Below are 24,988 nucleotides of genomic sequence, written 5' to 3'. Positions count from 1 at the left end.
TAGATGTAAACCGAAAATTCGGGTGAAATCGGTCACCGTGTCACACCATTTTTTTGCAACTCATAGAGCACCAATACCAATGTACCCTGGGATATATGAACGTTGTTTATCTCAACTATAGGGCACTTGCAGCATTTGTTTAGTGTGCCCAACGGACCCCTTTGATTTTGCTAGGAAACGTTTCGTAACGTGTTTTCCGTTTCAAACCGTTACCCAGCAAAATCAAAGGGGGCCGTTGGGCACACTTTTGTTTGCTGCAAGCGCCCTATTGTCAAATTGTCTGTTGTGAAGATTTTTGTGTTACAGAATGATCATTTCTATGAAAATAAATTCGAGAACTATGTTCGGTGTGGTATTGGCAGATATCCATAAGATTTCAGTTTTAAACGAGGATTTGGACATGGTGTCAGCCAGAAAGCTTGTGAGGATGCTTAAAATATATCCCCAATACATATTGCATCATCAAAATTCGTACCAATTTGCTCAATTCGTAGAAATGATTGAATTTCTGTTAAATATTAGGAAATTCCTTTTGTAATTGCCTACATTTAGGCGTTTTAAGAGGTATTCTTGAAATTTAATTATTTATTATTTCAGTAAATATTGGATTGTTAAGAATTTTGCAAGCATAATCGGATTCAGGGACCCCAAATTAGTGATGTAGAGTTGTTTTCAAAATTAACATTAGTGGCATTGACAAGTGATCAATTTCACCCCGAAATAGGATTTCTTGATTTTTTATTTTAAACATTTTTTAGCACTAAAAACAAATTTGTTAGAAAACTTCTGCACATGCGCCAAATAAGTTTACCATTGTACTCATTTTCATGCATTCAGTTGTTTGGCATTGACAAGATTATAGAATCTACATCTGAAAAACCGTGAAAAATGATCAATTTCACCTGAAATTTCGGTACGATTCTAAGCCTTCAGAAAAATTAAACTCATAGGAACTATAAGTGGAAGAAACAGGTCAAATTCTAATGGGCCACATAGAAGTCAAAGAGAATAAAAAAGATTTGAAGACTAATAGAGAATAAAAAAGATTTCCTCCTTCGAAGGAAGCACCACACTAGATAACGGACTAGCATGCAACGCCCAGTGGCACAGTTGGATAACATTCCTCGCGAAAAGTTTTCCGGCCTGAAGCGAGAATCGAACCCACACTGTGGCCGCATCGAGTCAAGGAGTGCGGGTTCGATACCCGCTTCATTCCGGAAAACTTTTCGTCGGCAAACGTATTTCGACTGTGCCACTGGGTGTTGCATGCTAGTCCGTTGTCTATTGTGATGCTTCCTTTAAAGAGTAAATCGTCCACGTGAAGCATTAACGTGTCGGTGTCTTAAACAAAGAGCTGTATCAACAAACTTAATTTCGAGAACAATATCTCAATTTTAGCAGGTACACATGTGAGGCGTACCGGAATAACTCCTAGAGGCAATATCACAACTTTGGTTGAATTCAACTTGGAAAAATAGACAGCTTCCATAAACTGCATCAGTGAAAAGCCTAATCATAATATCCATCCATATCGACATGATTTCTTTGTAATGAATGACATTTAACAATGAAACGTCGATACATTTATAAGGTTCCAAAGGCATCTCACTAACGAATAACTAGATACCGTAATCCGGGGTAACATTGATCATTTTTTTGAATATTTCTTAAACATTTGATTTGAAAATGCATGTGTTGCAAGTACTGCCACCCATTGTTCGTGTTTATGTACTGTATTTTGTTTTCTGAAAGTTTAAGGCATGTTTAAAAAATGTTTTAAGTGAGTTTTTGATTTAGCTGATATGGGGTAACATTGATCACACCATGAGAACATCATTCGGTAATATTGAAAATACATTACTTACTAAAATCATGGTCCCTGAAGCCGAATATGAAGGTCAAACTCTTATAAGTCATTTACTTTTTGAGTTATTTTAAAATTAAAAACACCTTGAATTGTGGAATACGCCTAGATGTATGCAATTTCCTAAGGAAATTCTTCACGCTTTATAATAATTTGTGAATTATGTTTTATTGAACATATTTATGAAAATTTTAACAACGGAGTCGTTTTCGGCGATGCCATTTTTAGTAACAACCGCATTTCTCTTGCTCATATCGTTTACAGAACTCATCTGAGACATGATTCTTTTATGGTGTCATCCATAATCATGAAAATCATTGTTTACAAAAGTTGAAAAATTTACGCATGAACACAACTTTATTTTCGCAAAAACCTTATTGTTTATTAGCTCATGATTAGAAGAAAGAGAATCGCCATTCATGCATTGAAAATATTTCATCAACAAATGTTGATTCGAGCTTTTTACGAAGAGGGTCATTGCGATCAATTTTACCCCGCTGATCAATGTTACCCCGGATTACGGTACAAACAGTTAGAGAGACTTTGCAAGAAGTTCTCAGATTTTTTATGAACTGTTTCAACGAACTCATGTATGATAATATTTCCAGAGTAATTTTATATTTGTAGTGAACGCAAATGTGAGGTTTATCGGAATAGCTCCTAGAGGCAATATCACAACGTTGGCTAACCTTGAACAAATCGGGAAAATAGATAGCAGCGTCAATGCGTATCCAACTATAATTGTTTTCATTGGATGGAAATTTCTAACATTATCCATCCCACAGATGTTCAGTGAGAACGAATAATCCTTATTATAAATCAAACGGACCCATATTGTAGATCAGAACACTATAACAGCAATTTATCCGCAAAGTTAATCAATAGTTTTTCACCCTTAGCCAAAACAAAATATAATTGAAATTCATGCTTACGTTGTACAAAATAAAATTACGTCTCTGGCACTGCAGAAAATAGTTGTTTCCGGGAATACACGTCAACTTTTGAAATTATTTACGAAAAACTGTTATTTTTCTAAAAATTGTACACTTTGTCCTTTCCACAGATGTGGGTCAGTGGAACAGGAGGAGCCTTGTTATAGATCAAAATATGATCGATTTGATCGACTCATTCAATGGATCAGAACACTATAACAGTAATTTATCTGTAGGGTAAACGAACAATGTGCAAGTCAAAGCATACGTTCTGGCGTTTCTTTCGGAATCGTTTTATCTATTTTCATAGGGATGGTACAGTCACCCAGGGTTTTGATCCATGATATGAGTCGATTTGATCCACAATAAGGATCCTCCTCTTCCACTGATCCACATCTGTGGGGTGGACATTAGTGTGGGACAATTTTTAGATTCTCGCTCCAGTCCACTTTTTGGATTGCATTTAGGTCCCATAACAACTGTGCAAAATTTCAGCTCGATCGGAGAAACTATATTTTAGCGCCAGCCGTTCAAATTTTGTATGGGGTTTACTATGGGAAAACTTACTTTTGCAAAGAAAAATCGCCAGAGGTCGCCCGTTGACCTCTATTAAAAATTCTGAATACAGACCTCGATAGGTATTTTTACGATGAAGAATATTGCCGAAGACCGCGAAACAATTCGACTCTTGTGAAAAAAGTTATTCAATGAAAACCTATTGGCAAGGCAACGTGATAAACACGTAAAGGAATAACAATAATAACAAAAGCGGGCAAAATTTCTGAATGGTCTATGCTTAATAACTTTTTTCACAAGCATCGGATTGCTTTGCGGTCTTCGGCAATGTTGTTCATAGTAGAAACACCAATCGAGATCTGTGTTCAGAATTTTTATAGAGGACAATGGGCGATCTCTTTTCCCAAAGTAAATCTCATACAAACTTTGAACGACTGGCGCTAAAATATAGTTTCTTCGATCGAGCTGAAATTTTGCACAGTTATTATGGGACCAAAATGCCGTCCAAAAAGTGGACTGGAGCGAGAATCTAAATTTTTCATATAACCGTGTCCCAGGCTAGTGGACATCGTTAGAAATTTCTATCAAAATCGACACTTTTTCGTAAGTAATCAGGAATTTTGAGGAAAAATAACTATATTCTGCAGTAGCACGGAGGTAATTATGGTTTGTACAGCGTCACCGTGTTTTTTAATCATATTCTGTTCTAAAAAATTACCCTTAGTTGATCCATAACTGTGGTGTGACTGTACACAAATTATGTCACGCTAAATTTGATGTTTTTTACCCCTCCCGCTTTTTGTGTGAGGCCTCGTAAAATTTTGTACCGCTTGTCACGCTTGGCTTAGCAACCTCCCCTCCTTCCTTGAAGTGTGATATAATTTTTGCATGACCTGTGAAATGCTTTTCAATGCCCCAATGATTTCACAAAAAAAAAAAAGTAAGTGGTTGTTTCCGAGATACAACCGCCAAGTTGACGTTGGATAACGTTAACTTCATCTATTCCCTGGCTTGAGACCGGCACAAACTTATGAAAGATTTCTACTGATAAATATCCAATCAATTTTCATATTATTTGATGCATGTCAATTCTGACCTATTGTGGACATTGGGTGTTAGCACAGAAAATCTATGGAGTAAGTTTGGTTCGGTTAACACTTCAACACCGATACAGGGTGTCCGCAAATAATCCGTACAAACTTTGAAGACATGGCCCTATACAACCAAGCATAATAAATTCAATATTCTTGCATGGTTTTAAACATTGGGTTATTTTATTCTTAAGAAGTAAGTTTGACACTTTTCAGATTTCAAATATTTGCAAAACAAAGCCAAATGTATCGAGGTGTCTTAAAGAGAGCTGTTTTTCGAGCTTTATGACGGAAGAGAAATGTCCATCGAACTCACTGGATTTGAACCGTATAATTTTCTATTTCCAGTCTAACTTGAAGCCACTAACCTGTAGGTTACTTCAAATAACAATAGGACATTTGTATTCATCTATTTTAGATTTAAGGCATAACACATCTCCAGTATGACTAGCGGCCCTCAGGAAAAACGTCTCCGAAAAGTTTAAATTTGCTTATCTCAGTAACAAGCAACCATTTCGAAATTGTTTAAAGTTGTATTTTGTGTTACCATATACATGTATTATAAAAGGTACATGGACATTTATTTTTCATTGTTTTCAATGCGAGATCATCTTTCCAATATTTTGCTGTTCGGATAATTTGCGGACACCCTGTAGACCCGGTCGATGAAAGAATAAGCATGAGCGGTAACTCTTGCTTCCCAAACAAATATTCCGGTCGAACGTTAGGTCCACGCATGATCCACTAAGATTGGTTGCTTTCCAGTTTGAGGTTGAGGTACTTCTCCATGAAGTCTGCGAGCTCCATGTTCTCCTCTTTGCTCAAATCGATGTTAAAGTTCCTTTTGATACTCGAAGAAGTTCCGCACCATGAAGAACTTTTTCTGCTTCGTAGTGGTATCCGGGGAAATGTAGAGACAAATCTGCGATTCCAGAGCTCGGCCGTCATGGTCCTGCAGGAAGCGAATGGCCTATCTGATCGGTTTGTTTAAGATTACCAACTTGTGCGCGATCCACGCCAAGCGTGTCAGCATCATAGGCGGCGTCCATTTATTACGTAACGCTAAAATTGGAAATTTTTGACCCCCTCTCCCCCTACGTAACGCTTTTTGTATGAAAATTTTTAAATTTTTGTATGAGCCGTAACGCTTGAGCCTACCCCCCCCCCCCCTAAAGCGTTACGTAATTTGTGGATGCCGCCTACCGAAGGACATCCAACTGACTCGTCGTATCCGTGGAGAACGCGCTTAAATTGAATTGCAGCACAATTTTAAACAAAACGGGTCATTCGATGTAAAAGAGTTACAACCAGAGACACTTCATCTATAACTATTAATTGATTAATTAATTAATTTATTTATCAATTATAATTTTGGTTGATTAGTTTTCTAGTTAGCTGTTGCTGATTAGTTTTAGCTCTTTGTTTGACAAATTGATACTCTGATCGCTCTAGCATGCATTTGCATGTAGGTAGCGACGACGACATTATTCAAAGTAAGTAAAGTTTGTAAGGATGCTTAAAATATATCCCCGAGCCCGATTTCATCTTCTAAACTGGTACCAATTAGCTCATACGGTTGAAATAATTAAATTTCTGTTAGATATCAGGTTTTTCCTTATGAAATTGCCTAGATCTAGGCGTTTTTATCACAATTCTTGAAATTAACTATTCATTATATCTTTACATATTGCATTATTAAGCATTTTGCAAGCATATTCGAATTCAGGGAGCTCATATTCATTATGTAGAGTCGTTTCAAAAAGTAACAACAATCGCATTAACAAGTGATCAATTTCACCCCGAAATGGGATTCCCCGATTTTCTATTTAAGGGATGATTTTTGGCATTAAAACCACATTTGTTATAAAATTTTGGCACATGAGCCAAAGAGGCTGACCGACGTACTTGTATTCAGTTGTTTGGCATTTTCAACATGATTGAAAACAGACCAGAAAAACCATGAAAAATGATCAATTTCACCCGAAATTATGGCACATGTAAACTTCAAAACGCCAAAACCTTATAACAGCAAGAAATGTGCTTTTCTATGAAAAATAAGACATGCCTCAACATTTACCAATTTTTCAATAGTTTAGTCATGAAAATCAATAGTTTTCATTATTTGAGTAGATTCGTAGAAAGATTTGCAATCGATTGGTGCAAGAATCTTGAAAATTTATGCGGGCGTTAGTAAGTTATTGACAGTCAAAATCTAACCACTTTTCGTGACGCGAGCGATTTTTCGTTTTTCGAAATTGTACCCCAGTATGTTGCCGTAAGACGTTATCCAACGTCAAAAACGATTATTCTTACCTTTGCCGAGTAGGGACTGCCCACGGTTGGTTGACCCTCCACGGAAACGCTGACCCGGTGTTCGCCGACGACCCGAGGCACAAACTCCGCCTTGAATACGCCGTCGGCCGTCTGCAGAACCTGCGCTGGCACCGAGTGTCCCGACGGTCCTGATTGATGATGGGGGTCGATTCAAGCAACGGTTCAAAGAATCAAATGTCCAATCACACACAGCGATTGGCAACACCGATCGTTTGTCGTTCGTAAAGAAAAGCGTTTTGTAGTCGGGTTTAATGGGGGTTTTATTGCAACTCGTTTCATATACAGTACAAAGTCAATCCAAAACAAACGATTTTTAAAAGTAAAATAAAATATTAAAGCAAGTAATAGAAGGAAACAGGTGTGAAGGAGTCATGCTGTTAGTCGAAGGATTGGAAAGCGTTTGGGTTAGATTACGTCTATGATCAGCGTATTCACTAGTTTATTGCATGTTTCATGCGATGGCCCATTGTGGTTAGATTCCTCAACCGATTTTATTAAGGGCTTACGCCATTTGCAAGTGGTCAGTTTCTTGCCGGTTAATTGTCTTGGTAGTTGTTACCGTTAAACGGGTCAGTGTAATTGACAAAGTATGCAATTTAATTACTGAATATTCGTTAGTGGTTAAGAATCCGTTTTAGTAAAGTTGGTAACCATTAACAATTGCTTATTTAATTCTACACTTAGACAGATAAATTATTTAAGAAAATATTTGCATTTTCATATTGGTCTTGAACTTTTGATCTATCATCTCTTCCTAGAAGACAGAGGGAGGGGCGATGAACAATAACTTAGTTCGAGCTTAGGTCTTAGTACAAAAGTCTACGTCGCCCTGAAATATACATGTAAATAAGAAAGGTGAAGAGGTTTGATCAGAATCGGGTTTGCATCGAAGCTACACACGGTGGGGATCGAAAAGTTTGTTTCAGCTGTTGAGAAGAGAATTGTTTGACTATGGATAAACTCTATTCCTGAAGGGACAGATTATTGCACTTGACAAAGGGGAAATATTCTAATATTGAAGATGTTTGGTGAACATCAAGGTTGTTATGCTTTATCCTAACTTTATTCAACTGGACTGGGTTTCTCAGCTCAATTTTCATACAAACAATGTTATCCCTGTTATCTCAATCTGCATTTTGGTTGGTACAACTTTTGTTTCACATTATTCTATATGATTTGGAAGGTTGGTGTCATGGTAAAAGTTGTTGAATAGATCAAAGGGAGACATGCGGTGATCATTGACGTATGGAATTCTGCCACCAGTCAGCGCTAGTGTGAATGAAACTAGTATTTGGCAGATATCTCAGGATCTGAACCACTTAGAAAGATGACGTCTTGGGAAGTCAAGGGCTATTATTTTTAATCGAAACTTTACCCTAGGCGGCGCTAGTGTACATAAAACTTTTATTTGCGGATGTTCCTGAACAGTTAAAGAGATTGCGTTTTCGTCAAAGTTATTCTGTAGCCCTAGGACTATCATTATTCCATGCAAGTGGGTCGAAATTTTGCCAACACTCGGCGCTAGTAAGCATGACACTTCTGTTTTGCAATTATCTCAGAATCCTGTCAACTAAGAAAGATAGTGTCTTTGGCAAATTTGTCAGTAAATCAAGGGTTATCATTGATTGAACTAGTTGATTCAGAACTTTGCCATCAGATGGCGCAAGTGGGCATAAAACTTGTTTTGCCACTATTTTAGGAACCTGGCAATTTAGAAAGATGGCACTTTTGGGAAAGTGATTTGGTAAGTCAAGGACTATCATTCTTCGAGCCGATGACGTAATCTTTCTAAGTGAATAGGATGCAAAGAAATCTTCAAAACAAAACATTCGCCGTCAAATAGCAAAATTATGAATTTCATGGCCAAAATAATGACGTACTACAGAAGTCGCATTAGAGTTTACGTAAAAAAATGTTTATTTGTTCAAATGTCATCACACACGCACTGCATGGTGAATAAAATCGTTTAATTGATAAGTTTTATCGCATGAAATACTATTTTCTGAGTTCGTTCACACATTTGGCTTCATCCTGTACACAAGTACAGTCACCCCACAGTTATGGATCAGCTAAGGGTCGTTTTTTAGAATAAAATACGATTACAAATCATGGTGACCTTGTACAAAACAAAATCACCCGCCTGGCAGTGGCGAATATAGTTGTTTTCGAGAACACACATAAAAAATCACGGTTATTTACGAAAAAGTATGGATTTCGATAGAAATTTCAAACGTTGTCCATCCCACAGATGTGGATCAGTGGAACAGGAGGGTCCTTATTATGGATCAAATCGACTCATATTATGGATCAGAACACTATAAAAGCAATTTATCTGTGAAGTAAACGAATGGTGTGTTAGTGAAAGTATACGTTTCGGAGTTTCTTTCGGAATCGTCTTATCGTTGATTCATAACTGTGGTACGGGTTTCAAAGCCCCACAGTTATGAATCAACGATTCTATGAATACGGATAACATTTTATTTCATACGGAGGAATAAAATATGCTAAGATGTTATGATTGATTGCAATGCTGTACAGATTTATGGTTCACGTAGATAAAATGTGTTCTGCGTAATTGCAACTCCATTTGATGAGATATTCTCCGTTTAAGCCAACTTTGATCCATATCTGTGTGCTATCCATAACTGTGGGGTGACTGTACAATGTGAGTCGGATCTATCCGTAACAGCTGTCAAATCTTCATTGTTATAACAAATTAAGCCGCCTAAGAGTTCAGATTACTTCGCAGTAAAATTGATACACTCGCATTGAATGTAAATTTTCATGATATAAAATACGCGCGTATATCGCCTCCACCTTTATACGTACCGTAAAACGGGGTAACTTTGATAGTTTTTTCGAAGAAAACTTGAATATTTTTGCATGCTGTTTCAAAGATTTACAATTTATATTTTTAAAACAAGTACTGGCATCCTAGCTATCGATTACAGTCGATAAATTGGCAAAAGATTCATTTTGAATGGATATATAATTTTTCATATAATCGAAAGTTGGTTTTCTGTTTTGGGGTAACTTTGATAAAGGAGTATGATTCGAACAAAATTGAATGAATAACGAACATTTGTAGGGCATTGCATACCTCTAGGCGTTTAACGTTATATGGAAATTTCTGACTTAGATTACAAAAATGGTCCCAGTTTGTGAAAATGCTTTTCGCTAAGAGATTTGAGACCGTATTCAAGTTCTATGATAACTAGACTATCAAAGATAAGTGGCCAACTATTCAAAACAACACCAAATAGTGATCGTAGAACAGATTGTTTGTAAGCGTTTTGAAAATGCTAAAATTGTGTAAATATTTTAAATTCGTATAAAAAGCCTAAAATGTTCTTGATTCAAATGAAAACCGCTCTTACATGAAGTGTCATACTAATATTCTTTGGTTTTGCACTCGTTTTGCTTAACTGATTAACAGAAATTATGATATTTCATTTAGTATGCGGTGGGTTACGCACTATCAAAGTTACCCGCATTATCAAAGTTACCCCGTTTTACGGTATTAGACATTTTCTCGACATCTATCTTATGCGTGAAACTTTGCATATTTAAGCATCGCATAACGCAAATGGTAATTATCTGGCTAATTGTCTGGGATATTTCTAAGCGGTCAGGATCCTGCCATATTTTTTAAAACAAAAAGTTTCATACTCACTTGTGCCGTCTGGAGGCAAAATACTGAGTTGCAATGCTCGAAAAATGATAACCTTTGACTTACTCAACAAGTTTGCCAAAGGCTTCATCTTTCTGAGTACCGTAATCCGGGGTAACATTGATCAGCGGGGTAACATTGATCGGGATGACTCATCTTGTTAAACGTTCAAATGAAGATTTATTGATGAAACATTTTCGAACCATGAATGGTGCCTCTCTTTCATATATTCATAAGCTACTGATAATTAAGGTTTTTTGCCAAAATTGCGTTTAGTTCATGCGCAAATTTGTCAACTTTTTGAAACAATGATTTCTATCATTTTCACTGGCACTACCGAAAATTCCTGTCTCACATGAGTTCTGCAGACGATGTGATCAAGGAAAATGCGGGTGTTACTAAAAATGGCATCGCCGAAAACGATTCCGTTGTCAAATCTTTCATAAGTTTATTCAATTAGGCAACATTAACTAATTACTACTACGAATGTGAAATTTCGTGAGGAAATTGCCTACTTTTAGGCGTATTCCGCGGTTCAAGATGTTTTTAATTTTGAAATACAGTCAACTCTCCCTTACTCGATATTAAAGGGACCATCGAGTTAGGTAGGTATCGAGTTATAGAACACAAAATCAGTGCAATTGCGATCCAGGGGACCATCGAGTTAGCCATGAAAACCAAATTTCACTATGGTTCTCTAACTCGATATCGAGATACGGAATATCGAGTAAGGGAGAGTTAACTGTAACTCAAAAAGTAAATGACTTGTAAGAGTTTGGTCTTCATATTCGGCTTCAGGGGCCCTGATTTTAGTAAGTAACGACATTTCCAATATTAGCGAACGTTGTTTACTTGGGTGATCAATGTTACCCCATATCAGCTGAATCAAAAAATCACTTAAAACATTTATTTAAACATAATTCAATCTTTCGAAACACAAATTAAAGTACATAGCTAAGAGCGGTGGGTGACAGTACTTGTTTAAAAATTTAAAAATATGAAACTTGTAACATTTGTATTGTGAAATGAAAAAATTAAGAAAAACTAAAATAAATGATCAATGCTACCCCGGATTACGGTAATCGAAATCCTAGGACATATTGAGCTTAGTTGGCCTACCGAGATCACGGTGCTGCCCTGACCGTTATTATCCGAAAAAAAAATCTCCCTCAAATCTGAGCTCACCACTTTCTGTAGCTATGTTGCATGGCTGGACAAAATAAAAAAAAAATTCGTACGGTCCGTTTTGAAGTTACGCCATTTTGATTGTATAAGTCTAAACATTCAAAGGAAATTTGAGATACTTAAACGAGTTTTCATTGGCTGTGATTATCAGATAAATTATACCATTAAAATTTGATTCAAAGTTTGTTAATTTAGTAGTTTGTAAATTCTGGGCGGAGTTTTGAAAGTTTTCTACAATTCACTGATTTTTCATAGGCTCAAGCGCTATAAGGCATTGCGAAGCCAATTTCATCATGTAACTAATTTAGTTTTTGTAGCATAATATTTTAGATAATTTGGTGAGACCATGTGCTCACGATTCAAATTAATTCAAATGCAACTCATTGGTTTATGTTGTATATCAAAACGCAAGTATACGTCTAAGAATACTTTCAGGATTGAGTTTTCTGTTAAAGATAGCAATCCGTCATACTTAAGTTAAGTTTTTCAGTGTAAGTAGAGTTTGGAATAATATGAAAATAACGACGCAGAAAGCAGCGATAAAATATGGAAGAAAATAATGTAAAGTGTAACGCATGTTTATTATTATGATTAATTGAATTTTAAATTGTAGCACTTACGTAGCTTAATTTTAAATGTTTGTCTTTGTCAGCTTGGAAAAGTTTTTGTAGTTCCAAGAGTACGGTTTTTCGTTTACCTTCATTGATTTTATCAGCTGGTGAATTTTAACTACACAGGCAAAGTTAGCGGCCCAATAAAATGAATGTTTGCAGTGAAATCTTTAGATTGTGTAGGATTCAAACCAAGTTATAGTAGGCAGACCAGCAGGTAGCTAGCAGAACCACAAAACAATTTACAATTTTATCCTTAACAAAACTGGAAGTTAAATAGAATCTATGAACAACGCAGTATCTACCATGTTTCACATATCTTTTTAAAATAATACCCTTTAGTCCCGAATTCCATTACCACAAATGCCATAACCCTGAAGAATGTCATTCAAGGTAATTATTTATTCAGGGCAATAGTATTCGGCTTAATGATGCGTTCAGTGTTCATTCAGGTTTATGGCATTCGGAGAAATGCAATTCGGGGCTATGGTGTAGAATCTCCTTAAAAGAGTTTTGATGAGATTATTTATGTGCAAGGAAAACATGCAAAATGAAGCTCATGATTAAAAAAAAATCTTGTTTTTCTCAAGCGTATTTCAAGTACTGAGGGTTCCTCTTCACGAGTTAGCTTGAAAATGGGTTGATGGATTAACACAATTCTTTCACTATTGTATTGATCCAGGGCTCTTACGTGTTTGTGAAATCGAAAAACACGGGAAAACCATTAGTAAAATAGTAAATTTGCGAAAAACACAAAGTTAGTAATGTATTATTTATATAACCACAAAAGTATTGCCATAGTTTGGCCAAAAGTGCATTACTCAGCAGCTGAAGTTTATATTCTAGAGCAGTAAAAAGTTTGCCGGAACAGCCGAGCGGACAACTAGCTGACTGTTACAATGTTTTATGAATTATAACAATAATATTAAATTGGCTCCATAATGCCTTGCAGCGCTTGAGCCTATGAAAAATCAGTTGATTGTGAAAGATTTTTGCGGAATGTAAGCGCAATATGTCATTGAAACATTTGAACATGCTTAACTGTATTAGTACGTGTGGGGTGTGCACCGTGGAAGAAACTCCTGAGTCCGCTGAAATTCCTAAGGAATCACCGAATGAACTTCGAAAAAGTATCCGGATGAACCTCAAAGGGATTATACAGAATTTTGCGACGGAATTTCCGCTGGAGCTCCGAAGGAATTGTAGGTAGAGCTCCGGAGACATTTTCGGAAGAATTGCTGAGAAATTCCCGGTATAGCTCCAGAGGAACTTCTGAGGTATTGAAGGAACTCTAAAGGAATTTCCGGAGGAACAAAATCCTATAGAAACTCTAAAACTATACCAAGAGTAACTTCGGAGGGTGTTCCTGGAGGAACTCCGGATGAGCTCCTGAAGAAACTCGGGATGCGTTTCTGGAGGAACTTCAGAGGTGTTTCTGGAGAACTACTAGAAGAACTCTGAAGTATTCTTGGAGAAATTCCGTAAAAAAATCCCGTTGAAGTTTCAAAAGTATTGCTGGAGGAAATCTGAAGGAATTTTCGGATGAACTACAGAGTAAGTCTATGAGGAACTGAATTTTTTGAGAAGCTTCAAAGGAATTCCTATAGGGAATCTGAAGCAATTGTTGAAGGAACTGCGGAATATTTTTTATAGAAACTCCAAAAAAAAAAACCTGAAAGAGCTTTAGAGAAAATCCCGTAGGAATTCCCCTGAGGAATTCCTTGAGAAAATTCCCAGAGGAGTTCTTGGGGGAACCCTTGAAAATACCGGAGGAAATCCTTGGAGAGAATCTCGGAGAAATTCCTGTCGGAAATCTCCGGAAAATACTCTGGAAAAATCCTCGAAGGAATTTCTGAAGAAAATGCCCAAGAAACAATTTCTTAATGCAATCCCCAAAGAAATAACTGGACAAAATGCCCAGTGAAATTTCCGGATTTTCTGCTTCTTCTTCTTCTTCTTCTTCTTCTTGGCATTACGTCTTCACTGGGACAGAGACTGTTTCTCAGCTTATGAGTGCTTCTACAGTTAATAACTGAGAACTTTCTTTGCCAAAGCTGTAATTTTCGCACTCGTATATCGTTTAGCAGGTACGATGATACTCTATTCCCAGGAAAGTCAAGGACATTTTCATTACGAAAAGATCTTGGACCGACTGGGAATTGAACCCAGACACCTTCAGTTTGACTTTGCTTTGTAGCCGCGGACTCTAACTAAACGGCTTAGGAAGGGAATCTTCCATCTTCGATGGAATTTCCGCATCAAATCCCCGCAAGATTTTTTAAATAAAATCCTCGGAGGAATTCCTGGTGAAAATCCCCGGAGAAGTTTCTCAATGCAATCCCAATAGGATATTCCCAGTGGAATGAAAAAAAAATCTCCGGAAGAACTACTGGAGAAGCTTCCGGAGGAGAGCTTCGTGGAAAAATCCCCGAAATAATTCCTGGACCAAATCGCCAGAATAAAAAAGACCTCTAGAGAGGACCTCTCCGGAGGAATTCTTAGGGGAAGTTCCATAATAATTCTTGGTGCAAATTCTCAGAGAAATTTCTAGAGAGAAACTCCGGAAAAATTCTCTGAAAAAAAAAAACTGATGGGATCTCTGGAGAATGTCCTCGGAGGTGTTTCTTGATGAAATCCTTGGAGGAATTCCTGCACTAAATCGCCGGAAGAATCCCCGGTGGAGTTCTTGAAATTCTTGGAGTAATTCTTGGCGAAATTTTTGGAGGAAATCCCCGGAAGAAACTATGAAGAAATGCGTGGAGTGAATTTCCGAAGAAACTCCTGGTTCAACTTTGCAGAAAAAATCTTGGTGGATATCTCTGAATAAAATCTCTGGAAAAAAAATCCGAAGGAATTTCTGGAGAAAATCCTCGGAAGAATTTATTAATGAAGTTCTGTGCTGAAGGAAATCCAAAGAGGAACTAATTGAGTAAATCTCCGGAGAAATTCCTGGTGTGAGTCCCCAGAGAAACTCCAGGAGGTAACCATCGAACAAACTCTCCGAAAAACCCCCGAAGGAATTTCTCGAGAAAATACCCTGAGGAATTTCTCAATTAAGTACTCGGAGAAATTCCTGGACGAAATCGCCAGAAGAATCTCTGGACGAAATTCCCGGAGGCATGTTTTTGGCAAGCCCCTGAAGAATTCCTTGTGAAAATCCTCGGTGGAATTCTTAGAGATAATCCCAGAATTAATTCCTGGTGCATATGGCCAGAGAAGTTTCTGGAGGAAATCCTTAGAGAAATAGCTATTGAAAATCTCCTGATGAATCCCTGACGAAAATCCCGGGAAAAGTTCATGGGGATATCCCCAGAGGAATCCTTGAAATCTCTGGAGAAAATCCTCGAAGGAATTCCTGGAGGAAATCTCCGGAGAAATTCTTTGGGCAAATTGCCAGAGAAATTCCTGGAGGAAAACTCCTGATATAATTCCCTATGAAATTTCTGAAGAAAAATTCCCACAGAAATTCTCAATGAAATCCCCGGAATTTTAGGAAGAGATCTTCGGAAAAAACCTTGGATGAAATTCCCGGAAAAAAAATCTGGACGAAATCCGCGGAAAAATTCCTATTGAAATCTCCGGAGTTCCTGGGGAATAACCCTGGAGATAATCCCCGGAGGAATTCCTGGACCAATTCCCGAGAAATTCCTGGTACAAATATCCAGAGAAATACCTGGATGAAATCTCCAGACAAATTCTAAAAATACCCTCTGGATACCCCCGAAGTAATTTCTTGAGAAAATGCCTGATGAAATTTCATAATGAAATCCTCGGAGGAATTCATGGAGGAAATCCAAGGAGGAATTCTTGGTGGAAATCCTGTTTGACACATCGGTGGAACTTCGGTATAATTCCTGGAAAATCTTCTGGTGATTTCAGTAGGAGGATTTTGTTGAGGAATCCTCAGATACATTCCCGTAGAAATTCGTGGTGGAATCGATGGACGAGTTCCTAAAGAATTTCCCGGAGAAGGTTATTTCGTTTCCGGGAGGTGTCTCTGTAAGAATTCCTGGAGGATTCCCCGAAGGAATTTCTGGAAGAGGAATAACTTTTGTTTGAAAAAAAGGGAGTGATTGAATATTGTTCTTATTTTTACTTACTTCAAATGAGTAGGAACTAAAGACGGCGACTGCCTCAGCGAGAAAAATGCGAACTAGTTAACAAACATATGTCAAACCAGTTATGGAACAGCTCAAATCTTGGTCCACATCCGACCAAAAATGAACCGCGCAGCTAGTCTGTTCCAAAAAATAGACCAGAAAACTGGTACCTAAACTAAATTGGAACATTATTTGCAATACCGGTGAAAGCTCCAATTTTTTAAATGGTCCAAAAATTTAGAACCAACCGGTGATTTAAACCACCGGCGAAGTTGCCATTACGGACAGAAATATGTGCTTGATTACAATTCCCTATAAATTTATGGTTCACATCGGGAAAGCGTGTTCTTCGTAATTGCAACTCTTTTTTAAGAGATATTCTACGTTTGATCCTACTCTGATCCATATCGGTGTGCTATCCGTAACTGTTGGGCGCAAATTTCTAATCTCATGGCTTTCATAATGATAGCGCTTGAGCTGCTGAACAACATTGCCGAAAGCGCCATCTTTCTATGTAAGATTCTGAGATATCAGAAAAACAAAATTTCGATGCCTACTAGCGCCGCCTGGTGGCAGAATTCCGCATTTCTTTGACCACCGCATGTTAGCCCTTTATCTACTGAACAATTTCGATGACTTTCTCAAATTATTGATCATTTGGAAAACGGTCGTTAATTTGAATTCCGGTCGAAAAAAGTGATCGTAAAAAAAAGTTTGGAGTGTATTGGGATAGAAAACAAAAACTTGAGTATCAGAGATTGATGTTGCTCACTCTATCTTCTACTAATATTCTACTGCAGCAGGTTATGAAAAAAAAACTTCTCGATATCTCCCTTTGAAATTTATTTTGACCTCAAATTAATTGTGCCTCACTTTTTCCAGTTTTATCAGTTTCTTGCCCAAATACTTATCGCTATAATGTAATATCTCTTTGTCAAGTGCAATATTCGGGATAAAAACAATATCTTTAGTTCAAGGTGTCTATCAGTTCAAACTGAGGTTCAATCTTTTGAATTAAATTCAAAACTGTAGCAAAAATGAGTGCCACCATGTACCTTGGTGCATCGCGCTAGGCATAAGGTGCTTGGTAGACAGTTAATGCTTTGCTTCTCGCCACCAGTTCGGTGCACTGCTCTATACACGTAAGAGTTCTCTATCTAACCAATTTTGAATGCTGTACAGGAAAACTATTTTTTCGAAGGCAATTTTGCACAAAAAAAGAGAAAAATTACAGCAGGAAGATAGCCGAAAGAATATAGAATAGGAGAAAGTATTTGCCAAACATGTACGTAAGAGTTTCTAACAGTAAATAAGGGTTGGATTATAGGAATATACTTTTTTCGATTAGGATAACTAATCTAAAAGAAACCGAATCCTTACCTTCGACATTGACTTCGATGTCCTCCAGTCGGCCTCCGGCGTGGTTGATGATGAGCGAATTCGGCAAATGCAGCGGACCGGGTCCACCGAGGGACACCTGCGGCCCCGTCGTACCCCCGTTGATGATCACCGTGATGGGGCAACCGGGAACGAGCATTTTGTTGAACGACACGTTGATGATGTGCTCACAGGGCTCGGCGGGGACGAACGACACGGCGAATCTAAAACATTAAAGGTTGTTCATTAGTACAATATGATTGATACTCTTTCAAATAGCTTTACATACTTGGCGTTTCCTTGTGGATGCACCTGGGTGGGTATATTATGGCCTTTAGCAGAGATAGTAATCTCCAAATTTCCTTCGCCGGCGTCTCCGGCATCGACGGTGAACTGTACGGGTCTTCCAACGGTTCCTTTGGATACAGATCCGACTCCGACCTTGGTCGCGTCATAAGACTTGGCAACGAAGGGAGTTCCCTGCACTGGATAACCGTTGTACTCGACGTTGATTGTGTGAGCTCCGACATTGTTTGGAGTGAATTCTGCCGTGAATCCGGCGTGGATGTCACCGGTCACTCTTACGGGCAGCTCTCCCTGTGGACCTCGTACACTAACAGCCAGCTCTGCGGCTCCTCCACCACTGACAGTGATGTGGAATGAAGCTGGCCTGTTCACCGGAATTAATTCCAAGTTCGATAGGTTCAGCAGAACTCGACTGGTATCGGCTACTGAGCACACAAACGGACAACCCATGACAGTTTCTCCGTTGAATTTGATGTCAATCAAATGTGGTTTCGCTTGCTCCGGAGTAAACGATACCAGACATCTACCACCTCCAACGACTTGTACATGATTTGGGACTTCGCCTTCATTAATCGAAATTTCCAGTTGGCCTTCACCAGCTGCACTGGCATCTACCCTGAACTGGCATGGCTGACCCACCACTCCACCGTTAACATCCGTAACTTGAATCAGACTCGAGTCGTACACCTTGGCAATCAGTGGTCCTCCGACCAGGGTGGTGCCGCCAATTGAGGCCTCGATGATGTGCGTTCCGACTTCATTGGGGACAAACTCAATCCTCACAGCACCGTTGGCCGCCTCGTGGGTGACTCGCGCGTTGACTTTGCTCTTGCTGGGCGAAAGCACGGTCGCTACGCAGTCACTGCCTCGGATCGAAGCTCCAGGAGGCGGCAGAACCTCAAAAACCGCCGGCACATTGGCCGGAACCAGCCGGGTGGATTCACCGAGAGCCGTCAGCCCCGGTGAGGACATTATGTTGATATTCCACGGTGAACCTGCGGAAGGGGAAATGAGAAAGTCCGAGTTATAATTTGGAATTCATTCGAAGCATTTGTTACGCGATTACATAGCTGGAGTAAGGGTATGTGATATGCATTGCTAATGATGAAACTAAACAGAATATGAAAATGTTTCGTTCATGCCCTTGTAAAGTTGAAGCAAATATTAAAACTGGAATAGCAGTTTTCTTCGTAATAATCTACAAAGCGAAAAAAAATACTGTCCTTTTATTTTCTCGATTTTTCATTTAAAGCGGATAAAACTGCTTTTTAAATTTTGACATTTGCTTCCATTTTACTAGGGCCTGAAACTTGTTACGAAATACAAAATTGCGATATTTTTAAACGATGCCTAATATTTTTTTTTATCTACTCTATTCAAAGTGAAATGGAGGTAAAATAATTTCACTTCTAATGATATAATAATTCAAACTTCCCAAGACTTGTGCTTGGTCCCCTCTGACTCAACGCCGACCAATTGATTGATGGATAATAATCATTCTGGATATTGTGAGAGCTTCTTTCCAAATGATGTAATAATCTACCCAGCAAACTAGTGATCATATAAGGATGTTATTGTAAAATTGTATAAATATTCAGTTTGCGTTTTGACTTGATACGATGCAAAACTGAGTTGTTTTAAGTTGTTTATGGAACATATTTGAATTCCCATCTTATCAAATTTCATTTGACAAAATGTGTAACTTCAAGTTGTCATTCCCGATTTCTACTTTACTTGATTTGGTTATATTATAATCTTCAATGTGTGATTAGATATATGTACATATGTACAAAATCAAACAGGGGAAAATTACACGTCGCCGTATGCTTGTCAAAACCAGGCGTAAACCGAAAAAGAGTTATTTGTGAATAAACTAACATATTGTCCAATTAAACGTCACAAACTTACAGAAACACAATAACATCACTTTGAATACGAATTTCTGTTTAATTTCTTCCGTAATCACTTCACTTTGAGGAGCATGTACTGGGAGAGCGACTGAGTTTCCAAATCAGACCGTATTTATTTCCCATTCTTACAGTGCTGTTACAGATGCATAATTTTATTCGATGAATATGATCCATCACACGGAAAGTTCCTTCAGCATTTCACTGGCTTCTTATAAGATCTCTAGTTGTATTAGTTCAATTACTGATGGTCGGAAGTTCGCGGCTTGTCTCACTTTGTTTTCTTCACTTTGCTTTGGTTTGTTTGTAAAAATTAAGTCATACAAACTGCAAGACAATGACATATACATTGGTTGTAGTAAACGCCAAATCAACTTGTCTGGGAACGTGCAGTTGAGCTAAATAGGGTCCTGAAGCCCTGTCCCAATGTTAGTGCCAAACGCTTATGTTTAGGCTCATAACACATGTTTACTCAATTTTTTAATGTTTTTTCGTTTATAAGTCGAAAAAACATTTTTTTTTAGATTTTGTCACGCCTTTTGGCTTAAACTCAAATTTTGGGTGTATTTTGTTTTCCGTGTCCCATCCGAAATGTCAAATAGGAACAACCCCAGTGTTAAAACTAAAAGCCCTGTGGTGTTTTTGTCGACTAAGCGAACGTCAAACATGATCGAAAGTGTCAAGGTTCATTTATGGACCCAACTTTTAAATTAAAGTTCAAGTATGATATAGCCGTTATTTGAACGAGAAAAATTGCTAAAGTAGTTGTAGTAACATGCTCTTTCGTGTTATTAATTAAAAACAAGATTTCATTAAACGTTTTAGGACCCTATTGTTAGATTTATATGTGCCAAATTTTCCTGTCATTCAAGGGCGACTGAACGCTACCACTGAGCCGTGAGGTAAGGCAAAAAAACTATAGTGTTTCTTTTATAATTTTTTCACTGACTAACAACAATTAAATCAAACGAAATTCTTTTAAGTTGGATTACGATGGGCACAACAATTATTAATCAACCGACAAGATTTTTTCTGTTGCTAATGCATAGGCTTCATCATTGAAACTCATAAACTCTGTTTTTTTATTCTAAAACAACTATTTGGTAACTGTCAGACAAATAAATATCATATATGTCCAATGTATGGTGGTGACCAGTCTTGGGAACTGTGACCACAATTCACCACAGTTCATCGATTCTGCCATTCAACCAAAACACAAAGCAGCAGCAGCATCAATACCATCAGGCGTTGCGCTGCCAACGGTTCACACACTGCTTGACTGTTTTTGTCTCTCCACTATGACCGTTTTCGGGCAGCCATTCCAAGGTGAATGATTGAAAAAAGTGTTAAATCATTCAATCGCTAATATTTCGCTAGTGTTTTCAACTAATTGAAATCTATAAGCTCTAACAGAAAGAGCACAATCATTCCGTTGCGATACATATAAACAAGTTCAATTTCATGCTACCTTTATCGAGCAAAAATGCAAAACCCCGAAAACCGCAAAAATCGTGTCACCACTGTGCTCGAGTCATTTCGCATTCGGAGTTGAAAAACGTTAGGAAGAAGAAGATTACAGTTTTGAAGAGCCGTGAAATTTTTTGGTTTTGAACGGTCATGGTTTGCTTTGGATTTTGATGGTCGTGTAGAAAGATGTAAATGTAGAGGCGGTAAATGTTTGCTCCAGTACTTTTTTCATCACTGGTGGTGACGTTTTAAAATAGGTTAATTTAAAAAATGCCTTTTAAAATGATAGCTTTGGAATAGGCATGACGGTATGAGTAATAACTTCTAATTTCGCTTACTGAAATTTTAGACATGTGAAATTTCTCTTGGCTTTTATTTTGAATACACTGTTCGACAAAAAAAGTCGATCTGAATGCACAGAGACCGGACACCCCGGGCTTGAAAGTATAAAAATAAACAAAAATAATGGCGTTTTCAAAATGTTCGTGTCTGCCCAGGTCATTTTTGAAATATACTTGAACTTTTTGCATTTATTATTTAAAAATATAATCTAATCAATAAACCGACACAGTGTTTTATATTCAGGACAGCGGAATTCATGTGCCATATAATGTTTTCAACTTTAAATACAATATGAAGAGCTGTAATAAGATTTGCAGGGAGCTCTCCGCCCTTTTTTTGTACCCTCCCTATTTTTAAAGTATCGCAAATGATGGAATATTTGATATACAGGGGGTTGTCAAAATAACAAACACACAGGGACAGGCAAAAATTGGGCCAACTTTGGAATGCTGTAACTTTGACAAAGATTGATCGATTTCAATTCTTTAAGAAGTAATGGACGGGTCAACTAATCTAGTTTTGAGGTGCATCCATGGAGATGAACTATGATCACCGGATACCGGTGATAATCCGGATTTCCGGAAGCATGTCTTATGCAGTAAAATTATGACGTGTTTTTAGCAAAGGTCTCGGCTAAAAAAATCAAAATTTTACTACACATGAAGATAGAAGATCAAATTCTGAAGCGATTGGTGCGCCAAGTATTAAGATCGGTCCAGAAACAACCAAGATATGGCCATTTACCCGGAATCGGTGCCGGTAGTGGATCCGAATTGGGATCAAACAATTTATTCACTCAAAATATGTCGCGCAATATTGTTTTCTCCCTAGCTTATCATAAAATACCCTATTAAAAATTGAAAATGAGTCTTGTACAGATTTGGCCACTCATGGCGCCGCCAAGTGCCCGGGGGGAACCTTGCATAGGGGACATTTCGATTTTGACACCAAAGCATATCATGCGACGGCCCATTCTTCATATCTTGTCGTAAATAGGGCAACTGTAGACTCAAAATGGATAGTTGAGTATAGTGACTACTTCCGGGACCACCGGATGTCCCCGAGGGAACCTATAATTAGGGACAATTGAAATTGAACTCCAATACATATCGTGCGACGGTTCATTTTTCATGTCTCGTGCTGAATAGGGCTATTGTAGACCTAAAATGGATAATTGACTACAGTGGCCACTTTTGGAACCACCGGAATTTCCCAGAGGAACCTGTCATTGGGGACATTTCTGTTTTTACACCAAAACATGTCGTGCGACGGCTCTTTCTTCATGCCTTGTCGTAAATAAAGTAACTGTAGACTCAAAATGGGAATTTAATTGAATTGGCCACTTTTGGGACCACCGGGTGTCCCCTAGGGAACCTATGATTGAGGACAATTGGAATTGAGCTCCAATACTCATCGTTCAACGGCTCATTCTTTATGTCTAGTCATGAACAGGTCAACTTTAGATCGAAAATGGATATTTAACTAGAATGGCCACTTTGGGGACCTTTTATAGTTCCCTAAGGAACCTATCATTGGGGACATTTCGATTTTTACACCAAAACATATCATGCGACAGTTTGTTCTTCATGTCTTGTCGTGAATAGGGCAACTGTTGACTCAATGTGTATATTTAAATATTGTGGCCACATTTGAGACCAACTGCGATGGTTCATTTTTCATGTCTCGTGCTAAATAGGGCTATTGTAGACCTTAAGTGGATATTTGACTACAGTGGCCACTTTTGGGACCACCGGAATTTCCCGGAGGAATCTGTCATTGGGGACATCACAGCCTCCTTCAGGGTATCCGGTGGTCCCAAAAGTGGCCACTGTAGTCAAATATCTACTTAAGGTCTACAATAGCCCTATTCAGCACGAGACATGAAAAATGAACCGTCGCACGATATGTATTGGAGTTCAATTTCAATTGTCCCTAATTATAGGTTCCCTCTAGAACATCCGGTGGTCCCGGAAGTAGTCACTATACTCAACTATCCATTTTGAGTCTAAAGTTGCCCTATTTACTACAAGATATGAAGAATGGGCCGTCCCATGATATGTTTTGGTGTCAAAATCGAAATGTCCCCTATGCAAGGTTCCCCCGGGGCACTTGACGGCGCCATGAGTGGCCAAATCTGTACAAGACTAGAACCTAGTGTTGGTCATCCTTATATTTTTCCCGGAAAGGTGTCATAGTAAAAAGCAAATCGTGAAAGTTTTATTGAGATTGCAATATGTTCCGATCTTCTGATTTTTTGAAAGTATATATTCCTAAGATAATCGAGTTGTAAACTTCTAAGTTCATTTTATCAATACCTACTTTTTGCAAATTGCAAATTCAATCTTGCCACTAATTAAAACACTACGATCCCAAGAAATCATAAGGATAACCAGAAAGCTAGTGAAATCCGTCGGGATTAAATTAAATTTGCAAGGGAAATTTAGAACGACTACATACTGCACATAATATTTAAACTTGGTGAATTCTCTTCAACTAAGCGACATTGGAAGTATTCTATCAGTATTTGTGTCGTTAAGTGAAGTTAATTTTTTGAAATATTTGTTATATAAAAACTGCAACTAAATATTTATTCAAAATAGTTTCATGGATTTCACAGTTTGCAATGGTTTCCTATGGATTTTCAAAAGGGACACAGTAAGGATTCAGAGCTTTCCTCTTAGTTTCCAAAAAAATGTGAGGGGCTTCGAAAAGGTTCCTCAAAAGGTTCTTAGACATTTTCAGGTTTTCTTGAATTAGAACTACGGATAGCGACTTTCAATGTCAGGAAAACTGTTGAAAATTACATTTATACGCTACTGGGAAAATGATGAAAGCACTTTTGTCATTCCTGTGGTGATTTGTTTGTCTTTAAGAAATCTTGACAATATCGTTTGGAAACAAAAAAAAACAGATAATTTCTAAGAGCCTTTTGACTACCCACTAGATGCCCTTTGAACCTCTCCTTGGAAACCATAGTGTACACTTTAGGAACTCCAATTATAACTTCATTGATAACTTCCTATATTTTCTAAGATACTTCTGGGAACCCCTTGAAGGCCACTGGTAGTCTTATGGATCCGATTAGAAATCACTTGAAGACACCTAACAATCCAATTGAAACGATGCTCCGGAAAGTCCTAAGAAGCTCTGGAAACTGTTCAGTTATTCCTTAGGAACTCTAGAAATCCTTTGGAAACCACTGAACACATTTTGGGAATCCCAAATGAGAAATGAGAATCACAGCGAACCAAATAGTCCATTTTACGAGACGTTTTTGCACAGCTGA

The 24,988-nt window shown here is 38.0% G+C and overlaps 1 protein-coding gene across 8 annotated transcripts in view; it reads right to left on the bottom strand.

The window, feature by feature from the left end:
• Window positions 1–24,988, bottom strand: part of LOC5564736 (filamin-B) — a 179,042-nt gene that overhangs the window by 14,529 nt on the left and 139,525 nt on the right. For 7 of the 8 annotated variants that reach the window (XM_021842366.1, XM_021842365.1, XM_021842368.1 and 4 more), the window contains 3 exons: window positions 17,970–18,981; window positions 17,684–17,904; window positions 6,717–6,865 (listed from right to left, as the gene is read on the bottom strand). In XM_021842366.1, the coding sequence (XP_021698058.1) occupies window positions 6,717–6,865; window positions 17,684–17,904; window positions 17,970–18,981 (1,382 nt within the window). Of the gene's footprint in view, window positions 1–6,716; window positions 6,866–6,982; window positions 7,567–17,683; window positions 17,905–17,969; window positions 18,982–24,988 lie in introns of those variants that run through there. The other variant, XM_021842374.1, reaches the window with a different exon arrangement.

The sequence above is a fragment of the Aedes aegypti genome, chromosome 2 (genome assembly GCF_002204515.2).
Source record: "Aedes aegypti strain LVP_AGWG chromosome 2, AaegL5.0 Primary Assembly, whole genome shotgun sequence".
In the NCBI taxonomy this organism is placed as follows: Eukaryota; Metazoa; Arthropoda; class Insecta; order Diptera; family Culicidae; genus Aedes; species Aedes aegypti.
This window is presented reverse-complemented; position numbering and strand designations above follow the sequence as displayed.